Here is a 20,861-nt window from a genome sequence, read left to right on the forward strand (position 1 = left end):
TCCAGAGAAGACTCCCCAGTCAGCACACGCTCATCACACACTCACAATGAACTCAAACAGTGTTTCCAAGCTTGGCTCTCCTGACCTTTTTCATGTTTGTGCCACTTTGTGCCGCATTTAGCGCTGCAGTAAGGCTTCCACGCATGCCTCTATGTATGTATGTATGATAATTCGCATAACGCCAACTCGTGCGACGAACTAGATCTCTCGTGATATGGTATTTAAAGCCTCGGGCATATGGATTACATCATCTGGTAGCTACTCCCACCTCCGCCATGCTGTTAGTCATCCTGTGAAGATCGTTTTTTTGGGCGGACGTACAGCATTTTCCTCAAATCTTAATTTCGGAAACACTGTTTGAGTTCACGGCTATTTTTAAACGTGGCGATGGCGATGAGTCAGTATTGCTTGCAGCCTGTTGAATCGTGGGCAGGATCCCTCCCCTTCCTTCCCTCCATGCAGCCCGTATTGTGTATACATATTCAAAGATTACATAAAGGAGGTGGGGTCGCTTACGAAAGGAATACGAGCAACACCCTATCGTTCAGCGTCACACTGGAAAAACGGCAGTTTTGATGGGCGTCTCCCGTTGGCATTTAGGTCGCGTTCTTAGCTGTTGGATTTTCTGGGGGAAAAAACCTCTCACCCGATACTATTTGTCAAACACCAACTGCTCGTGGAGCAGCTCAATGCAATAAACGACGTATTAAGTTCATTTCCCAAACATTTTATCGACCCCACTGTTATTTCTAATATTTTCGGAGTCGGAGTGAAAAAAACAGAGCGATTGTAGAATATTTTAGAAATATGAATAATTAATTTGTTGGTGGAGACGTTGTGCACCGTTCTGGATGTGGACAGTGATAGCAGTGAAGTGCCTTTAATGTCCAGTAAGAGTGAAATGAAAGCGTTCTCCCTGATTGTTGCCATCAATGTGTTTGTGTCGCGGAGCTGATATTGGTCAACACTGAGATCTGTAGTATCCCAGCTGGACTGAAGAGCCTATTATTGTTGAAGAATACAGTAGATAGTTGTCACTTGGGGGCCTTGATCGACCATTATTGAAGTTTATTTCCCTTACAAGTAGAAGACTGTGGTCTTCTGACTGGTGACCTTGTATGAGTAGATAATTTAAGGTCCTCTCTGTTTTGTAGCTCTTAATTCCGCTTCCAAATGTCCTCCCGTCTGATTATTTATGTTTCAGGACTAGGTTGTAACATTGAGCTGGCAGGAACTTTCAGTCTGATTAACTGCTACAAATCTTAGAGCATACCTTTTTACACACTGGGCTCACTCTGTAGTGAAAGTGTTGGACTGGTTGTGTACAGGTTTAGTCAAACCAACGTCGCACCTTAATTTCCGACTTTCGGCGTGCACGTGTGAAGATTCGGATGGCGTGCAGGATTGCAGTGGTCAGGCTCATGTCAACTTCTCTAATTAGCTTGCTGCTAACTGTGATTTTTTGTTTGTTTCTTTGTTTGTTGTTGTCGTCACTTTGTCTCTCCTGTACATAGCCCATGTCCTATTTTTGTTTATCTCCTATGTTTCACCTTAAAGAAAGGGTAAATGAAGGAGCGTTTATCAGGACTTTTTTGCTTGTAGCAGCTTGTCAGTGTCAAGAATGTTTAGTTTAAATGCCTTTTTTGTTTCATTATTGCATGCTAAATGCTTGGAGTTGTGACTTCTTTTTTCTCCCGTATGATCTCAAGGGTTTATTCACACTAAAACAACCACTTGACTATTTATGATTAGCCCGTATGCTAGTTGAAAGAATGCCTTGAAACGGTGTGCATTAAGCCAAAGTCCTCAGTTTTGGCATGGAGCATTTGAGCATTGCACTGACGAGCTTTGTTTTGTAACTTTGTCTTTGTAAATGTTTTCATGGTTCAACCAAAAAAAAAACACCCAAGAATCTGATGCTTGTATAAATACTCTTGAATATTAACTAGATGCTGAATGAATAATCAACTCGTTTTGTATGACCACAAACAATTACAAGTGCAGATGTTCAGGTTTTCCTTTCACCCCCCCACTCCTTTCTTTTTGTGTTGGCTTGCATAATTTAGGATGACATATTTTCTGCTGCTCACCACTGACACGCCTTTTAACCTACAGTCACCTGGTGACATTAGGCTAAAGCCCAAAGACCCCAATCATGGTGGTGATGAGGCGACAAAGTTTTGCCTTAGCCGCACCCATTTTTGTTTCATTCTCTGCATGAGGAGGCCCTTCACCCCAAACTTCGAGACGCATATCGAGTTCTATACACAGCCATTGGGTGGGATGCCATGTATTAGGCTGCATTCCTTGACAGCACAGCACAGCATCACATGTCGACATTGTGGCGTCCCGAAAACACAACTGTTGTCCGCGCGTTGCCAATAGATGTCCATTGTGATGCCTCTCTGCAGCTTCTCAGCCCCCCTGCACCTCTTCAGGAAAAGTGCCTTATTCAGTTGATCCATTTAAAATGTAGATTGTTAAATGATATATGCCCACACCGAGAAAATATCAACGGGACTCCGCACTTTCTGTCTTGATTTCTCCACAATTATCTGTCTTGTCACACCCAGCCTTAACTCCACGATCAAATCCATACAGCGTTTGCTAGTGACGGGCTGTCTCGGGCGACTATCGGGTCATTATAGTTTCAAAAATGGAAATAAATTGGACTTACATTTTTACCAAAATACCTATTGAATAGATTTGACCAGCCAATGTTTGGCGTAGGTTTACAACTAGATCTGGCCTGGTAGTACCTTGAACTTGTCACTAGCTTGTTGTAAAATAATATAGCCTCTGTAATGTATTCACAGCTACAGACCTCGAGTGTTCTTTACATTTGCTTGATTACGCAAACCGTCACATGACGACTTGAACTCCGCTTTGATTGTAATTTTCAATTGTTGCAGTTAAATGGCTTGCGTGCTCTCTCTCCTCGTTTAAAATTCAAAGTCCAGTTTTCAGTCACGGGGGCTCTTGTGTCTGTTTACAGCCTCGCAGTGTTCAGTTTCCAAGAGTGAAGACGAAAAAGATTTTCTTGATTCCCGCCTTTATCTTGTGGCTTTATTGTTCTGAATTGCCATGTTTTTTTTTTTTACCAGTAACAGGCCATCAGTTGTGTAGGTACGATTATTTTTGGCTTGGCTCTAACCCCTCTTAAACACACAAACACACACATTAATATGTAGACTCATGCAGGTGCCACAATGCCTCCAGAATTGTTTTTGTTGTTTCCTTTTTCTAAAAAAAAAAAAACCTCTTTATTTTTTGCCATGTTTTCTAGTGTTGCCTTTAGTTTCACAATGTTGAATCAATAAAGTTTAAATATTGTTAAATCGCCGTGTTTTACCGCCTTATTTTACAGCAGTTTCGACTTTCTGTGCTCCACATGTCGTGGTCATTTACATGACAAATCACAAGTGGGACAAGCAGCAGCAGCCAGGTCCCCGTGTAAGACTCCATCACTATGGTTACAATTGAACGGCCAGTTGCCTGGACAACAGAAGGCATCAAATTCAGGCTTTGCTTTGTCTTGCCCTGTGTGTAGCTAATGCTGGGTCAGCAGGCTGTCTGTAGGGAATTAACAGTCAGTCATAACAGCATCTTACTGTATCTAGACATCTCCCACATTCATCATGACACATTCTAGGAGCACAAACTGTGTTTTTAAACATATTTTCGGTCTCAGCCTCTCATTGAAAAGTTTGCGTATTCACTGTAAATCAATGGCCCTAGTAACAATTACAATTATATGCGGGTTAATGTGGTCAGCGACTTTCTGTCATTGGTGGAGACTGAGCTAGAATCCACACAGTGCTTCTTTCATACAAATACACTGCTGGGTTTTATGGTGACACTACTGCCCCCATTTGGCCGACACTTACACAGCCATTTACAGTATTCTTTAAAGTCAAAGCTTTACCAGAAGTTTACATACATGATGATGTTGGAAACTAAATTGTTTGACAAATTCCTGACTGGTTATTCTGGTTTGAATCACTTATATTATTCTCTGTAACTATTGTGAATTAAACTCAGTCAGTGAGAGTTAAAACTGAAGACACAGACACTTGGTTTTCAGAATTTTTTATGAAAATGTTTTTCCCCCGACTTGATGTCCAAGGTCATGCAGCAAGGTTTGTTTATCAAGTAAAACCAAATAGCTCAACAGGAAATGTTAGGGAGTGTGCACAGATTTGCGTGTGTACACTTAAGAGTCTGTGCACATGTGTACATTCTTGAACAACGTGTTTGTTTGACAGAGTGCATTATGTGTTTGTTTGTTTCCTCCCATGGCTCAGAGCCCTCAACTGGCACCATTTCACATTTACCATTGGGCACAGATGGGGAAACGGTGTGGTGGTACTGTATATCTCTGTGTGTGGAAACTCCTACGCTCAGTGTAAAGTTGGAACGCAGAGAAACAAAGACCCATGTCAAATTGTCGCCGTGTCTTTATAACATGATGGACCAGAAGACATCAGAATTCCTCACCCATTTTCACACCAATTCATTCCACCTACACACACACCACTCCTATTCAGTACCATACAAAGGGAGGGTGTGCAGTCACAAGGTTATCAGACTTGCATAGTCAGGAGAGTGGATGATGGGCGGGCCTATATATTTGGGCGTCTTGACTCGCCTTCGCTAACCTGATTGCATGTCTCTAATGTAATAAAAGTAGCAGAGAGAACATTTCCAATAGGTTTGCTCTCGCTTTCATACACCGGCTCAGTCCATCTAACCACCCAGTGACCTCTGGGTCATGCCAAGAATACCAGAGTTGGCTGGAGAATGAGCTGAATGGACAGGAGGCACAATAACAATCAGCTGTTTTCTCTCTCACATGACCCCAGTTACTTTGGACAAAGCATTTAGGGATAGCCACAAGATATGAGGTCAGGAAACGCATCTCGTGTCTTGACGAAATATGACAATGAGGCGACGACGCAGGAATGTTTTAAGGCAGCTTCACTTGTGGTTATTCATTCCAGAGGCAAATCTGCCACAGCAGAAATGTGTCCCGTCATCTGACCAGTGCCTGTTTTGATTGTGAAATGGTAAAGACTTGTAGCAAATTGCAGTCCCTCCTCCTGCCTCTGCACAGCCGTGAGAGCCACATCCCTTTGTCCTGAGGTTAGAGCTACATTTGCTCAGCTGTCCAGCCAGCTGCTGCTGCACGGTTCAGGGCACTTGGCTCTTTCTAATGTGGACAATGCAAAATAGGTGGAGTCTGATGTTACAGTGCAGTATTGTTTTTATATATTTGATTTTTGTTTATGCAACTGTAAATTGTGCCAGGTGAGATCCCTCACCTCTAGAAAATGGACAGGTTGAACACTGCCATCTAGTGGCTCTCGGTGTGAAGTGTAGAATTGGAGAAAAACTGTTGCGTTGGAAGGGCATAGGCTTTATTAAAAACTTTTAAAAGTATTCGGATTATAACATCTTAATTTGAGATTAGATAAACTCAACGAACACAAATCACATTATACTGTTTGAAGTTATGATTCAAAAACTACACAGTCTTTCTATGAAGGAATAAATCCAGGCTTGATTATCACAACATTATCCCACTCTTTGTCAAGCACGTGCAGTCTTGTGGTTTCGTCCAACTGTAGATCAAAGCCTGCATGGACCAACTGTCTTGCAGAGAAGCTCATGTTTCCCACGAGAGGTCATCTTGTTTGAGGCTTTTTCTGAATTTCTGGGTCTCCCGTAGAAGCTGCAGGTTGTTTTGAGTGGCCCCGCTTTTCTTTCCCTTCTGTTTAGCCGTAACAGGAGAAGGAGCAGGTATTCTGATGCCGCTCAACTTCTTGGGTGTGGGTTCCTCAGCACGTGGCTGACTCTGAGTCAGTTTATGGACCTGTAGAGAAGCAGAAGACAAGCAACACTTATATCTACTGACACAATTAAGTGAAGGAAGTTGACAAAGTGCATCATTTTACAGTCAAACCTCTAGTCGGTAACTTACTGTGTGCTGGTGTTTGCGTAGCTTGGTGATATGGACTCCCTTCTCTTCCATCCTGCTCACCAGCCTCTCCAGTTCCCTCTGCAGGTCCTGCTTCTCTTCTGGTTGTGGAGTTGAATCAATCTGATGCATTAACTCCTGATGCTCACTGACAAAAGAAAGAAATACAGATGCTTAAATGTACAACTAAAAATCATAAAACTAAACAATAAAAGGCAGCTAACTCACAAGCTCATCTGTCCTAGCTCGTCCTGCAGAGCCAAGAGCAGGTCAGACAGCGAGCTCAGGGATTGAGCGTCTTGCCCAGATCGGCTGTCGTTCTTCTTGAGACCAGTAGAAGGTGGAGTGAAATCCTTATGTAGGCTTTTCCTGGCTGCACAGCCGGAGCCGTGCAGAGCGCTCACTCGCTCACAAAGCTGGGGCTGGTGGTGCTTCATCATGTGAAGGATGCTCTGTACATTGGCGTGGACTGAGTGGCTTGGGCTAAGCGACTGTCAAAAATGAATACCAATAAAAATCGATCAGAAAAACAGTCTGAAATGTATTATTTTTAGAGTCAGCACAGAGCATTAGAACTTACCGTTCCTGCTACAAAGGGCATTTTTTTGCGTCTTGGGTCACATGGTGAAGCCAGCTCAGTCTGTTTGGTTTTCTGAAGGAAAAGAAAGCTGCTGTCACTATTATTTTTGAAAACAAATTAACCAAATACAGGAAAGTTGTGAGTATTATTGATAAGAAAATGACCTTGGTGGTCTTTTTTGTCTTCTTTGGCGTTATCTCTTCATTAGTTGCCATAGACAATCGTAGGTTGATGTTCAGCTCCCTCTGCAGCTGTAGCCGTGGAAAAAAAGGTTGATCCCAAGAGCGGTCCATGTCAGTTTTTCCTGTTTTAATATTCTATTGACAGTGACTCAGTGCATTCATGATCAAAACAGTGATCCTTGTGTTGCTGCAAGTGACTGACCTCCTCAGCTTTCTCCTGTACCCGTTTACGCTCTTGTTCTTCTTGTAGAAGTTTTTGCTCCAGAATGGCAAGCTTCCTCTGTAAGCAAAGTGACACCGGAATATTTCTGGATGTCATTCAAGATATCAGGACATGCTTAGGTGTATCAAATTTAAGTTACCGCTGCTGCAGTTTGGGTTCTGTTCAATTTGAGACACTCTGATTCAAGTTTCTCCAGCTTATCCTGCTGAGTTAAGGACTTCGACCTGCTCGGCTTTTGGTTCTGCAGTGAGGACTTAAATAGAGATACTATGATAGTTAAATCACATAAATTTAGCTGATAACAGAACATTAAAAGCAGATGATGAAAAAGTTTAGGAAATTGAAATGACCAAATTCCCTTTTGTGAAACAAATTCTTTGAAAATGATCCTGCTTATGACAGAGACAGTTAAGGATAGATTTATACTAAGTACCTGACTCTCGATGTAAGTGTTACCCTCCTTATTGGCATTTTCCATCATTATTCTCATATAGTCCAGCTGCTTCTCAAGAATCTTACAGCGAGCCTCTGCAGACTGCAGCTTTGTGTCCACCTCTGCAACCACAAAAACACGTCTTTCAAAAATAATGATTCATTCACAGAGAGAGGTTTCCCTTTGCACCCTTCATCACTCACCATTCCTGCCAGAATAATCGGTCTCGAGCAGACTGGCTGCTTGTTGACTGGGTATTGTGTAAGATGTTTCACCCTTTTGCCGCCTCTGTGCATCTCGGGAAAACTGCAGGTAACTCTTCTCCGCCTCTTTCCTTTCCAGCTCCAACTGCCTTATTTTCTCCTGGAGGTTCTTCAGCGCATCAACAACAGCTGGGGAGGAGGTGACAAGATCAAGAAAGCATAGTTAATCATTAAAACAGATAGAGGAGCAAAAACGCTGGATTTACTGTCTGTGCCATACCTTTGCTGTCAATATTAGGTCTGGTCTGAGACACCTGATGACTGCTGGTCTGTGGGTCCCAGCTGGTGGATGCATTTGCTGAGAAATCCAACTGCCTTGGTATGGGCACTATCCTGTCTGGAGGCTGGTAATAGCTCCCAATATAACTGTTTTTGGAGGGTGAGTCTAAAATCTACAAACAATAGTACAATGCACAATAAATCGGCAAATTCTTGTATGTGTGATAATAAAAGCAAGAAAGGTCAGCATATTTTCATAAATGATAATCATTAAAGTTCGTTTTAACCGATTGTCAAATGACTTGACCAAAGTAAACAATACAAGAGCTAGCATGTTAGCCGCAATCGCAGCTAACGGCTGACGAGCGAATGTCACCTGGTCGTGACGAGTCTCCATTTTGTGACGAAGACGGTCATACTCGTTTAGAACCAATCATCTCTGCGTGCGTAATGTTTTCCTGATGCTTTTAAACGTCTCTGTTGACTTTTATGTTGCGAAGACTTCATCGAGTAACTCTGTTGTCTGTCACCTCCGGGCAGTCCGGACTTTTTAAATTTCCCTCCTCACTGCCGCCCTCCACACATTGGTTCCGCCTGCGCACTGTTTCCTCTTCCACTGTAATCCAGAGAGAGAGAGAGTCCCCCCCGGATTTAATAATACATTGTCACTTTCGTATAATTTACATGGGATTAAAAAGGTGAAACGTACAATATATGAAGATACGGTTACATTTCGCAAGATAAATTGACGTAAATTCGATGTAAATTAATCACACGTTCAAAGCACAGGTTTATTTACATGAATGAATTGATGTTGTATTGTACTGTACTGTAATGAAGTGAAAATGTGGTAGAAAGTTAGACAGATTTTTGTTTAAATGTTTTAAAGTGTAGCCCTAATCCATTTAGCTATCTTAATATTTAATACTATTAAAATACTTGATACAGTTATTTATAGTGTTTTTTTTTTTTTACTGTGTCTTAACTTAGATGCACTTTTTTCAGGAAATGTTCTAATTTGAAGATACGTTTTCCTGATTGTGTTGGTTGTTCGTGTATGGAGTTAATGCACTGCATCATGTAAACATCCTGAGCAGTATTGTGAAACTGCATACATACCCACCCCTTATTTCTCTCACACCAAGAACCATTTACAACTTGTAGACACCTTATTTCACGTGGTTCTGATTATGTTAATGTTTAATTTATTAAGAAAGGTAAACCGAAATGTAAGGTTTAATAGTAAACACATAAGATGTAAATGTACAGTCTCCTGTCGCGCTCTCCTCACGGTGTTTTTCTCACAGTCTCGGTTATTTCTGATAAACAAGTAAAGGGGGGGCGACGAAATGCATGCCGGGAGATGCAGTACCAAATCGCGACCCTTTCATTCACAAGCCGAATGAAGATGACACAACTCCCATAATTCCATCCCCCGCGAGCTCGGGGACTCCCTTCTAACCAATCACTGCTGAGAATTAAAGAGCACCGCCTTAAAAACACAAACAGACGCCTCTCATTGGTCAGCCACGCGTGTCAATCACACGTTTTACCCTCGTGTTGTTGCCTCCTGTCGGAGCTTGTTCCAGTGCTGCTGTAGCGAGACGTCCTGCAACAGAAGACCTGCGCCGAAGAATGTGGATAAAGTGAGTATTAGAGAGTGACACTCGTGGCTTTTGGTTCGCAGGGACAGGTTAATGTGTGAGGAAGTTGTTGTTGTTTCTCCACCGCGGCTCTGTTGTACTTAACGTGTGTCTTCTTGTCTTTGTTAACGGACAGCAACGGAAAGCCTGAAGAAAAGGAGGGGGGATTGAATGGAGGGGGAGTTTGAATGGACTAAATTGACAGTTATGACACGTCAAATATTATGTATAAATCATTCACGTATATAAACGGATTATATGTGCCAGAAATGCATGTATCAACCGTTCTGCTACCATGAAAAAAAAATCTGTACGTTAACTATAGGCTTGTTTCTATTGGAAGTTGGCAACAGTGCAGATTTCACTGTGATGCAACTGACAAATTATGTAAAATGTTCTGCATTATCTGGGTTCAAATGTCCATATTTATACTGTATATATCAGTATGACTGGTATGCATTCATGGGTTTGTATGCGGTGTGTAACATAAAGTAAGGTTAAATGGCAGTATGTTTGTATGAATACATAATCTGATTTTTTTTTTCTTTATAGAATTAGCCCCCAGAATAAGACTCTTGCATGTACTTTAAGCAAGGGTCTTGCTTAGTGGAGACCACTGTCTTCTGCTGCCATTTCCCCCACAGCAGTTTGGATGTTTATGACACAAATGCAATAGAAGAACATCTTTTCTGCTTGGTATGCGAAGGCCTCGGTAGTTCCTCGACACATTTGGGAAACATGCAGTCTCACCTTATTCAACACTATTTCTTACATAAAATATGGCTAAGAAGATATGAAGCGATGGATGTTGTTTTTATATAACTTCATTACATGTACATGATATTTACCCTTTTTGGCACCAGTGGTTACTCCCATTATTACTTGGTGCCCACTTCTCTAAAATGTCTCTTTTTGTGAAAAGCTTTTGGAAACGGTGGTTAACATCGGCTTGTTTTTCCAGGTGCACGCAGAGGTGTCATGCTGCCCTCCACAGTTCAAAGTTCCTAATCACAGTTCTACATAGTTCTTCTCACACTCATAATTTACGGCTGACTGTACATTGACGCTGACTCCTCAGTCTCATCCTTTCCTAATTCTTCTTTCATCACAATTCAAAGCTCATAAAAGCACTCAAAGCTTTTTATTGAAGTTCAAAGTCATCGTATTTGACTAGATTAGATTTGACCATTAGATGTTTTTACTTCTTGGCTCTTTGAAACATTATTGTTGTTGTTGTTGTTATTATCATACATATATTCAGTAGCCACATTTCTTGTATCACTGACATTATTGCGTATCATATGTGCTGATGTACTAGCAAATATCTGGTAATGATATCAGATGGATGAATAAATTAGTTGCATTATGATTTCCAATGTATATTTGACTAACATTGCATCAATGTTTCCAATGCACCTGTTCACATTGACCTACTCCAAGGTTCTTCTGTCACGTTAACCCGACTGTATTCTGTTGTGTTGTGTAGCCTGTTATAAGACAACAAAAACACTCGTCCCAACGTCAGAAGATGGAAGTGCAGGACCAAGAGTCTTTGGGCAGATGGGATGGTCTGGGGAGTCGGGATGCCAGTTCCAGAACTGAAGCCATGGAGAACATCTGCCAGGAGGTCATGAGGAAAGTGGAGGCTATTGGGCCCATACCAACACCGGCCCCCTCGTCCTTGGCCTCAGGCAGCCCGCCCAACAGTGACCTGAACGACACCCTCGCTCATCTGCTCATGCTGTCCAGACGTTGTCCCTTTGAAGACGTCAAGAAGAGCTCCGTTCGGCTTCTACAGACCGTCCAGGTAGGATGATCACCACTGAGACTGTGGGTAAACTTTTATGCTGTGCTGCAACAAGCTGCACCACAATTTGTCACATACTGTATGTCCTTCCATTTTAGTGCTGATGGTATTGTTCCCATTGTCAGCCGATCCTCTCTTCACCTCCTCATAAGCATAGCAAACACTGTGGTTGAGTCAGAACCTCGGTAAGAGACAAACATGTTTTGTCAGGTGGGTTGCAGTCAAGTTCCTCGATGAGACACCGTGATGTCATTAAATCTGAGCAGGGGAACGTTATTCTTGTCAATGACCATCTTAAATATACTTATGGTGAATACAATTGCCGGAACTCTTGCAAATTCTAGCTGTCTCACTTAGCTCAGCTTGCTCTCTGCAAGCTGAGCTAAGTACCTCGTCTCTTTTAGAATGCAGCGTGTAGATAGTTGCTCGTTTCTCAGGCGAAAAGTATTTGTCCTTGCTTCTCATCCTTTTTTTTAAACCATATTCCAACCAGTAATGATGCTCAAAATCAGCCATTTTGATCCACAGAAATGTTTGACATTTCCCACCTTAAACTATGCAAAGATTTACCAACCATAGTTTGAACCATTAAAATCAACAATGATAATTGCATTATCGTTGTTCAAATGTAACGTGTCTAATGTCTAATGTAACGCAAAGCCTCAGAGACAAAAGTCTAGTCTTGCAACGTAGCTTATTTTTCATTACATTTTATTTCCACCGATTAAAAACACTGACACTCATGTGGGTATTCTCGGAGACTAAAGACGTGTTTACTGAAAATACCCATCCATCATCAACATCACACTAACATCACGTGGCCAATGTGTTTTTATAAAGTTCAACTTTCTTAACAGTCACAACAGTATATCAGTTCATTCTGTGATTTAATAGTCGATCTACAGTATATGACTGTGATTTTCCAGATGCTGACACTTTATATCCTTAAATTAGTTATAAATCAATACTAGTGCAATCAGTATGCCATGTGGTTTGTTGCTATTGTAGACGTGGAAGGTTGTAATCTAGATTCAGGTCACAGTACAAGTATATATCTGAGTTTGATTCTCTATTTATATCGTCAAGAGCCTTAAAAGGTAAACTGGAGTATATTTACAGTTAATATCTGTAAATCTCATTATGTTATAACAGCAGAAATGCTAGTTGCTGTAAATGTTACCTTTGATAAACATTAGCTTGTGATTATTAAGCGCCTGCATTTTAAGCTCTGTATTGACCATTGACGGATGGGTATCAATTCTATACTGGTTCTTGATACCCATCCCTAATCCTAGTTTAATTTGTCAGGATTTATGTGTCTAGAAATCCACATATACTGGATTTATCTCAGCTTAAGTGGTGTTAAATGTGGCCTGGTCCCCCTAATACGTCCTCCAATGACAGAAGACAATAAAGGTGAACATCTTGGAATGGCTTGTCATGTTGTTGTGTTCCTCTGAGGAAATGTAGTGGTTTGGCTGTGACATGAATGTTCTGTTAGCAGGCCTGAAGTGTTTTTTGTAAGATGGAGGAGAGGAACAGACAAAAAGATGAGCGAGGTAGAAGGCTGCTTTGTGGGTTTAGTTGTGCACCACAGTACACACCGTCTGGTATTTTTGAATTATGCTAAGCTGCCTTCACTGAGGGCTTGCCAAAGTGTGCATTTATGAGCTGTGTAGCAGGCTCATACCATTCCCGGTCCCACATTTGAAGACCCCCCCCCCCTCCACCTTCAAGAGTCCACACACACACACACACATGCACGCCTGCCTTTCTCACGTTGTCAGAGATGGAGGGGGCTATAAAGAGGGGGCTCAGACAGACCTCTAATTCCTGCAGATCAGCTGATTAAAGACAAAATCTTTGAAAGCACAGACAGTCCTTTTCCTCATGGCAACCACCCCCCCCCCTTCTGTTCGAATAGGAAGGCCTCCTGCTTGGTGAGAATAATTTCTCATAATACCCTCGTGGCTTGCAAATATTTGGCAGGGAGCAATTTTCTGCTGGTTTAGTGGCCCAGTGTGCATATCCACAGTACATTATGTGTGTTCATCAACTGTGAAAGTAAATCCTATAAAACTTCTAAAACCCCCACTCCCAGGCACATGTCGATGGCTAAAAGTAAAAAAGTGAATTTTAAAGTGTATATGGTGTTAGCCTATGCATTGTTGCACATAATATGTAAAACAGTAGTTTGACCATCTGGAAAATGCACGTATTGTTGTCGTCAGATCCAGATCAGGCCTTGTTCAGATCTGGAATTAACCTGGGCCTAAATACAGGTGTAGGGCTTTATTATTTATCGTAGCAATTATTTTTGAGTTGTTGAAAACAAGTTTCAGCTTCTTAAATGTGAATATGTTGTAGTTTCTTTGCTCCTCTATGACGGCAAACTGCCATTTTTACATTTGTAACTGGCAGATTCATTGATTATGAAAAGACCTAACTTCGAGATTGTTTGTGAGTATACACCAATTGCAGGAAGGGGCAAGAAGCTTTTATCCTGTCAAACTGCTGAACACCAAGGTTTTTTATGAGCAGTAGAATTCACTTGTGAAGCTTTTTGTGGCCCGCTCTTTGTGTTTTCAGTCATACTCCAACCTGTTTGCAACCGTCAGGCTTTATTAGCACAATGCTGCTGTTGCCTCTGTTTGTTTTTCTTGACATAAAACAAATCACTTCTTGTATGCAGTGCGAGAATGTTGCCAGGATGAGAGTTGATCTGCATTGTGTGAAGTTATTTGACATCGATTGGAACATAAGGGCACTTGTTTATGGATTTAAATTTGGGTACTGCAGTTTTAACTCTTATTTTTTTCCTTCAAATAGTGTAAAATCATATTTCATTGTGGAGCTACGCATGGACCCAGACTCTCTTTCTTCTCAGCCATGTTAAACTGGCAAAAAACAACATCATTTGCTTTTCTTTGTGTGTTGAACCAGGTTTGACCCTGTTTGTCACAATAAATATAATGAAGCCACATCCATTAGCCAATTAGCAAAGCTTAGCATGAAGACTGGAAGCAGTTGGTTTGCCTCAGTCGTCAACAAACCCATTTTTGGCCTGTTGTTGCCTCCCTTTTTTTTGTAATACGAGTGGTTGTTTGTTTTTAAGAGAGCACACAGTTGGGGGAATGTTTGTGGTCTTTTGCTGCCCCAATAGTGGCGAGTCCCAGGGGTTAAGGGTTACGGGGTCGCCGCTGAAAATAGGATTCTGTGTATGTGGGGAGGGGTCAGGTTCCCATAAGGCGTCCTTGTGTTGGGGTCTGTTTGGGTGAACATACGAGGGTCAGAAACTGCTTACCCTCGGACGCCGTCAGACGTTTCTTCTGGTGCTTGGGCAGCTGACCTCGCTGAGCTTTATTGATCACGTATAGAAACACAGGATTAATGCAAACACACACATATGCCCTCAACTCAAAAGAGAGAATACTGTTTGTTCCGAGTCTATGAAATGGGTGGGCAGGCAGACTCCCATCGACCGAATGAAAGAAGCTCAGTCTTGGGCTGTTGGACAGAGACAGAAAGGGGCTTCTTTGTGTCGTGTAATTACATGATTGTGTTAGCCCTTTACGCTAACTTGAATTAAGAGCTGCTCTCCTAAGCTCAACCTGTTCTGGTGATGCAGGCTGGTGCTGCTTTTAATCCAGAGATGTTTCATCCACGTCTTGCACAACCCTATGTCCTCAGATGTGACATCAGATATTGATGGAAATGCTTTTTCTGGATTGATTTATTCATGCAAAGTGGGCGAGGTGTGTGTGTTTGTGTGTGTCTTACAGGTTTTAAAGGGTGTGAACCGTGTCAAGACTGAAGTGTGTATGCCTGGACAAGTGTAGTCATAAAAACACAGGGTTTGAGTAAATGCAGCTCGAGAACAATGAGCCTTCCTATGATGTGGAGTCCTCCCTCGCACTGGCACCTTAAATGTTTCATGAAAATTTCCCCTCTTGTCATCTTTCATAGATAAAGGGTTTGGTTGATTTATTTTCCTGCTAGTGCAGCGATTACATCTTTGTGTTGAGATAATTTGTCATTGCTAAAGATCAAAAGTTTGTTTTGTGGAAAGGCATTTTGGTTTGTATACACCCCAGCTCAGTGGTGGCAAGCATGTGGTGAGACTATTTAAACAAACTTGACTTGTTAACCCTGACAGACAGGAGTGTGGACAGATGCAATTTTGCTTTTCTGTGCAGGCAGGAGTCAAAGTCCACTTGTTGCATTTGTTTAAAGAAAGATTTTTGCTCACTTTCACCGTCTTTTTTTCACATGCTTTAAAACTGTATGTGTGAGTTTGAATGGACGTCATCCTTTGCCCCTGCTTGCTGTTCCAAATAAAGTAAGAAACCCATGCAGAGAGAGAGGGCCCAGTAGTCTGGGGGCAGATCTGCTGGATTATGGACGATCTCAGCTTGAACCAGGTCGGACAAATAGCACAGTGGAGGGGATGGTGGTGGATGGTGGTGGATGGAGGGAGACTGCAGCAGCAGGCGGTGTGACCTTTAGCACAGTAACTGTACAGTGAAATGCTCTATAAATGTGGAGGATGTGATAGATGAATAAAGCTGTGGATTTACAGCTGCCTGCCAGCTGGGCACAGGGATGGGACAGTGGCTGAAGGGGCTGGGGTGTGTGTGTGTGTGCACTGTCTGTGGTGTCTTCAATCTTACTAAGCTACATTAAGCCTTTTCTGTTGCTATTAAATCACTGTCACTGAAGGCTTTGTTTCCTTAACCTTTCCCACGGTGACCCACTTTTCAAAATTGACATTTTCTATGACGCCTAATGTTATTTTGAATTGGCAAATCGGACATTTCCAAGAGATATGTTTGATATACGGACCACAACTTCATCTAACGCACGGTATTTTAAAAGTGAACACGTTACTTTTAAACAAAAGGCTGGAAAAAGTCCTAATCTCACAGAATGACTGACTTGGTGATGCTAGTAATTCATCCTTTTCTCCATGTTCAGTAAAATACTTAATGACCATGTGAATTTACATGTGTGCAAACAGCAATTACCTTAGTTGTTTTAGTTTACCAGCCAAACATCTTAATTTTTTTTCCACCATATTAAAAGCCATTTCGAGGGGAAAGCTTAGTAACACACAGACACCCACTTAGACCACACCTTCCAGCCAGTGCCAGTGCAACATGCTGGGGGCTGCAGACTTGGGTAGACAGGAGAGGAGGGGGCCATGTGGGACGTGGGCAACTAGGTCACTGTCAATCCTTTTTTCCTTCACATTAGTACAATGGTGAAAATATTGCAAATATGTCTTCTTTTGTAGAAAGAGACTAAAGCATGATCAATAAATAGGTTTTTGCACAGCGTAAGCAGTCGTCATGGTACCAGTGGCATGAGGTACATTGATGGGGCGGGTTGGCTGGCACCATTACTTGGAGGGAGGGGGGGGTGCTGGCATTATTTCTGGCCGTGCTATTCAGGAGCTGCAAGGGAGAAACAAGAGGGAGGTGGAAGAGTGGCAAAGGAAGTGTAAATGTGACAAAACATGATGGCTGTGCAGGGCCAACAAGACAAGGAGAGTAAAGAAGGGAATGGGGTAAAAAAAAAATGATAGAGGTGGTGGAACAAACACTGTCTTTCTCTGTATTCAGTCTGCAACCTCCAGTGGAAAACTACTGCCACCCGACAACTGTGAGTCCTGCTCCTGAGTTTTAGAGCTCAGCCTGGCCCCAAAACCCGAATAATCTCAGTCTCTGTGCTTTCCAGAACCAAATTCAGTGCCAGAATAGCTTTAAAGTCCCCCCTGACTCGACTAAAGCCCTACTTCGCTGATAGTTTTCCATATAATGTGTTGAGAATCTTATGTTTTATTATCTGAGGCTTTGTGAGATCCACTTGTTTTTGTCTCCCCCCGCACACAAGAGGCAACGAGATGTGGATAGGGAGGATACAGCGTTAACAAACGTCCTGCTGCAGCAGGAGGTTGGAAAGGAATAACAAACACTATTGAAGGAGACAAACACACAGAAAAGGCACAATAATAAAAGAGCCGTATGCCAAATGTAACAGTGTGGCGTGTGAAAAACAATAATCTCCTTGTTCTCCTGACTCCACGTTAATGTTTTAGCCTCAAAGATAGCAGCATTTACTGCACTGCACTGCTCCTTGACTTGAGATGGTTAAGTGGTTACGAGGCTGTCGAGTAAACAACAAGCATTTCGCTCTCTCTCTCTCTGGCATAATCTTATATTTATAACTTTGCATAGGAAATTAAACAGCGCAAATAATTTATTAATCACGTTCTACTCGGCTGCCTTCTACAGTACAGTATGTTTTCCTGAGCGGGTCTCTCTCAGAAGAATGTGCTCAGCGGGTTTAATGTTGCCAGTAAAAACTAAGGCTTGCGTAACTGTTCCGTACACAAGTCATTCTAACTTGGTGCGCCTAAATGTCAAAGACATCATGTGTTACATGTAACCTGAACAGGTTCATTCAAGGGAGCTATTTAAATGTGTATTTGCTCCGTGTTTTTCCGGCATTTTCGTAGTATATTGAATTTGGGTCATTTTAAATCAAAATAATCCATAAAATCAGCGATAAATATCAGTATAACGGTTTTTAGTATTTGCTGTGCTCCAAGATTCTTTTTATATCAACTCTGTCACATCATCAGTCTGAAATTCACACCCAGTTGCTGCTGTGTTTTCGCCAGTTGTGTGGAAGTGAGAAGTGGGCCGAGTTTGAACTTTCTTTCTTTAGCTTCTTTCTTAATTTTATTTTGCATTTACAGACATCTTCAACTCTATCAGGGCCTTCCAGGAAAGGAATTCTGAAAATGTTTGTCATGTACCTTGTGCATTTCAGCACAAATTAAGATAAGGCGGAGCAACTCATGCCTTTGGTTGTGCATTTAATATAATCTAGATATATAATATATACACACAAGTCCTGCTGATGTGGGAGGGACCACGTTTCACTCCACTTGCCTCAAACACGCTTCCCTCTATCGGCCTGGATGCCATCTGCTCAGTATTAATTGAATTGAATTCATAAAATAATGATGAAGGTTATTGTCCAGTGGATGCAGTATTTGATGAAATCAATATCTGACCTTTTTTTTTTTATCCTTCACTATCTCCCTCTTTAATGCTCTCTGCCTTTTACCTGATGAAACAGAATGGACTATTATTGAGTGGCGTTGCATGGCTTGCACAACATACGCCCGCAGTACACCTGTGCAGACACAGGAGGGCGTTCGGTGCCGTATTTTAGCCTGCTGTTGCTCCGGTCTCAAGTTGCTGGATGGGAATGTTCCACATACTGTGCTGAATGGATGCAATGCTCTGCATGATTTTAATGTTTTCCTCTTGACCCAGTCACTGGGCATTCGTCCAACATGTTTGTGTGTGTGTGTGTCTGTGTCTATATGTGTGTGTTGAAATGTCGGTCTTTGAATATCTATCTGTGTGTGTGTGTGTGTGTGTGTGACTGTTTACATGTCTGGAGAGATTTATAGCAGTGAGCATGCAGAATTTAGAGGCATCTGCGGATCAGTTCACAAAGCATGAATAGCCCCAGTGGCTGTGGTCCAGGCCTCAGTCTGAGGGAGCCCCTATTAGGATACAAACCACAGGCTCAACACCAGGCTTAAGCAGCTGAACACAACCAAAACACAAACAAATAGAATCATTGTTCGATTGTCCTCTGGATGCAACCCTTTTTATTTAAAAGAGACCAGCACCATGAAGGCACATTTCTAGATACATGTAAGTATTAATCCTTCAATTAGATTGGTTAGGGTCTGACGCTCAATGCTAGAGGTAGCTTTATGGGGTTAGCAGAGTGGTGTCTGTCTAGGAAGAGTCGCTAATTTTACTTAAGTGATTTTCAGACGATGTTCGTCATGTCCGCCACTGTTGGGCACACTTTGTATGACAAAAACATCGATGATGGAGGGGAAAACTTTGTCTAAGAAGCTCCGTCCGAGCTGTGTGGTGTTTAAGCTCAACACAGACGCCTGATTTGCAACTAACAATTATTTTCTAAATGGATTAATCCGTCAATTATTTTCTCGAACTGACCGTTTGGTCCAGAAAATTTTTAAAAACGTTGTTCGGTGTTTGTCAAACCTGGAAATGACGATGTTCTTGTCTTGTTTTGTCCACAAACCAAAATTATTCAGTTTGAATGATTTCTTTGTTATGTGGAGCAAAGAAACAAAGAAAATATTCATATACAAGAAGCTAAAACACTCATAAAATCATGAAAAACACCGACACTCAACTTCTGATGCACAGAACGGGATCAAAGTGAAGCAATGGATCCAATATGCATTTCGGCAGTGCTCAATGCGTGACGCCAAAGTCTATTCTATCTATGTTTTCTAACCGGAAAAAAAACTGATCATATAGGTTTCCTCTTAGGTATAGAGAAACTCAATGGAAAGGAAACCCACTTTACATCCATCGTCACCCTCTGCTTGCTTGGTCTTGTACCTCCTCCAAACCTGTAGAGACCCCACACCTTGAGACATGAACTTCACTGTGTCAGCGCTTGATAAATTGTTCCCCTCACTCACACTGACCAGTGCGTTCACTGTGGTGCGACTCACCAAATGGTGCTGCTCCAAGCTTTGCCCAGGGCTATGTATGGTCCTGGCTATGATGTTGTTTTAGTGTGTGTGTGATATTGTTTCAGGCCCAGTGTGGAGTAGCAGAGGGTATTGTATTGCTCTCTTCTCGGGGGGGATGTTGTCCCAGGCTGATGTATACGTGCTTGTTTATGTTACAGGCCAGTTTGTCAGGATGGTGACAAGTTCATGCTACGGGACCTCTGCGTTCCCATAGTCGTTCACCTCTGACCTCTGCTCTTTCACCGCTAAGCCAGGTTGTAGCCGGTGTGTATTTGCATGTGTGTGTGTGTTTGATTGACGTGCAGTGTTTGTAAAAAAAAAACACTTCTTCTTTGTGTTTACGAAGTAGAAGTAAAACACACTCCTTCACATTGACCAGTGTGTCTGTCCTGTATGTGGACATGCACCTTCAGGTCAGAGGTTCACATCACACACATTTCTCACACCCACACACAATACATGAATCATTGACTAAATTAATAACTAACTACTTTGATGAATCGATGATTTGATGTCGGCTTCTTTTTTTCTGGTCTCTTGACCGTAAACTGAATATTTTGCTTTCTGGACAAAACAAAACATTTGAGCAAAAATAATCACAAAATCTATCGTTGCAGCCCTAATATGGAAAAAAGTTCAGATTAAGTGCTGACTCAGGAATTTGCAGTGCTGTACTCCATTTAATCATTTTACACACATACGCGGATTATGTTCTTGAGTTGATTCAGAGGCTTTATGACCTTCAGGCTTTTAAATAAGTGAAACACATCCATTTAGACTTGTGTGTGTGAACACACTCTTAGAAATAAAAGTGCTAAGTTGAACCATATAAGGTTCTTCGGCTTGTCCTCATACGCTCTTAAAAATAAGGGTTCCAAAAGGGTCCTTCTATAAGGGCTGAGGTTCTACCTGGAACCACTAGCTTCTGAAAA

General features: G+C 41.9%; 3 protein-coding genes across 4 annotated transcripts in view; 2 read left to right on the forward strand and 1 right to left on the reverse strand.

Annotated features, from left to right (window-relative positions):
* Positions 1-3,287, forward strand: part of cd164 (CD164 molecule, sialomucin) — a 10,643-nt gene extending 7,356 nt beyond the window's left edge. For both annotated transcript variants that reach the window (XM_083898783.1, XM_083898784.1), the window contains one exon: positions 1-3,287. This exon is cut by the window's left edge and continues 259 nt beyond it. The gene's annotated coding sequence lies outside the window, so the exon portion shown is untranslated.
* A 2,326-nt stretch (positions 3,288-5,613) lies between these two features.
* Positions 5,614-8,341, reverse strand: cep57l1 (centrosomal protein 57, like 1). Its single transcript, XM_083898782.1, has 11 exons — positions 8,254-8,341; positions 7,879-8,050; positions 7,599-7,787; positions 7,396-7,517; positions 7,102-7,215; positions 6,942-7,019; positions 6,722-6,808; positions 6,558-6,629; positions 6,206-6,468; positions 5,981-6,125; positions 5,614-5,872 (listed from the first exon to the last, which is right to left on the reverse strand). Exons 1-11 carry the CDS (start codon positions 8,272-8,274, stop codon positions 5,666-5,668), a joined length of 1,470 nt encoding a protein of 489 aa, XP_083754908.1. The 5' UTR covers positions 8,275-8,341; the 3' UTR covers positions 5,614-5,665.
* Positions 8,342-9,479: 1,138 nt separating this feature from the next.
* Positions 9,480-20,861, forward strand: part of sesn1 (sestrin 1) — a 52,107-nt gene continuing 40,725 nt past the window's right edge. The window contains exons 1-2 of the mRNA XM_083898779.1: positions 9,480-9,523; positions 11,007-11,327. Coding sequence (XP_083754905.1) covers positions 11,049-11,327 — 279 coding nt within the window. The 5' untranslated portion in view covers positions 9,480-9,523; positions 11,007-11,048. The remainder of the gene's footprint in view (positions 9,524-11,006; positions 11,328-20,861) is intronic.

This window comes from Microchirus variegatus (genome assembly GCF_963457635.1).
Source record: "Microchirus variegatus genome assembly, chromosome: 12".
Taxonomy (NCBI): domain Eukaryota; kingdom Metazoa; phylum Chordata; class Actinopteri; order Pleuronectiformes; family Soleidae; genus Microchirus; species Microchirus variegatus.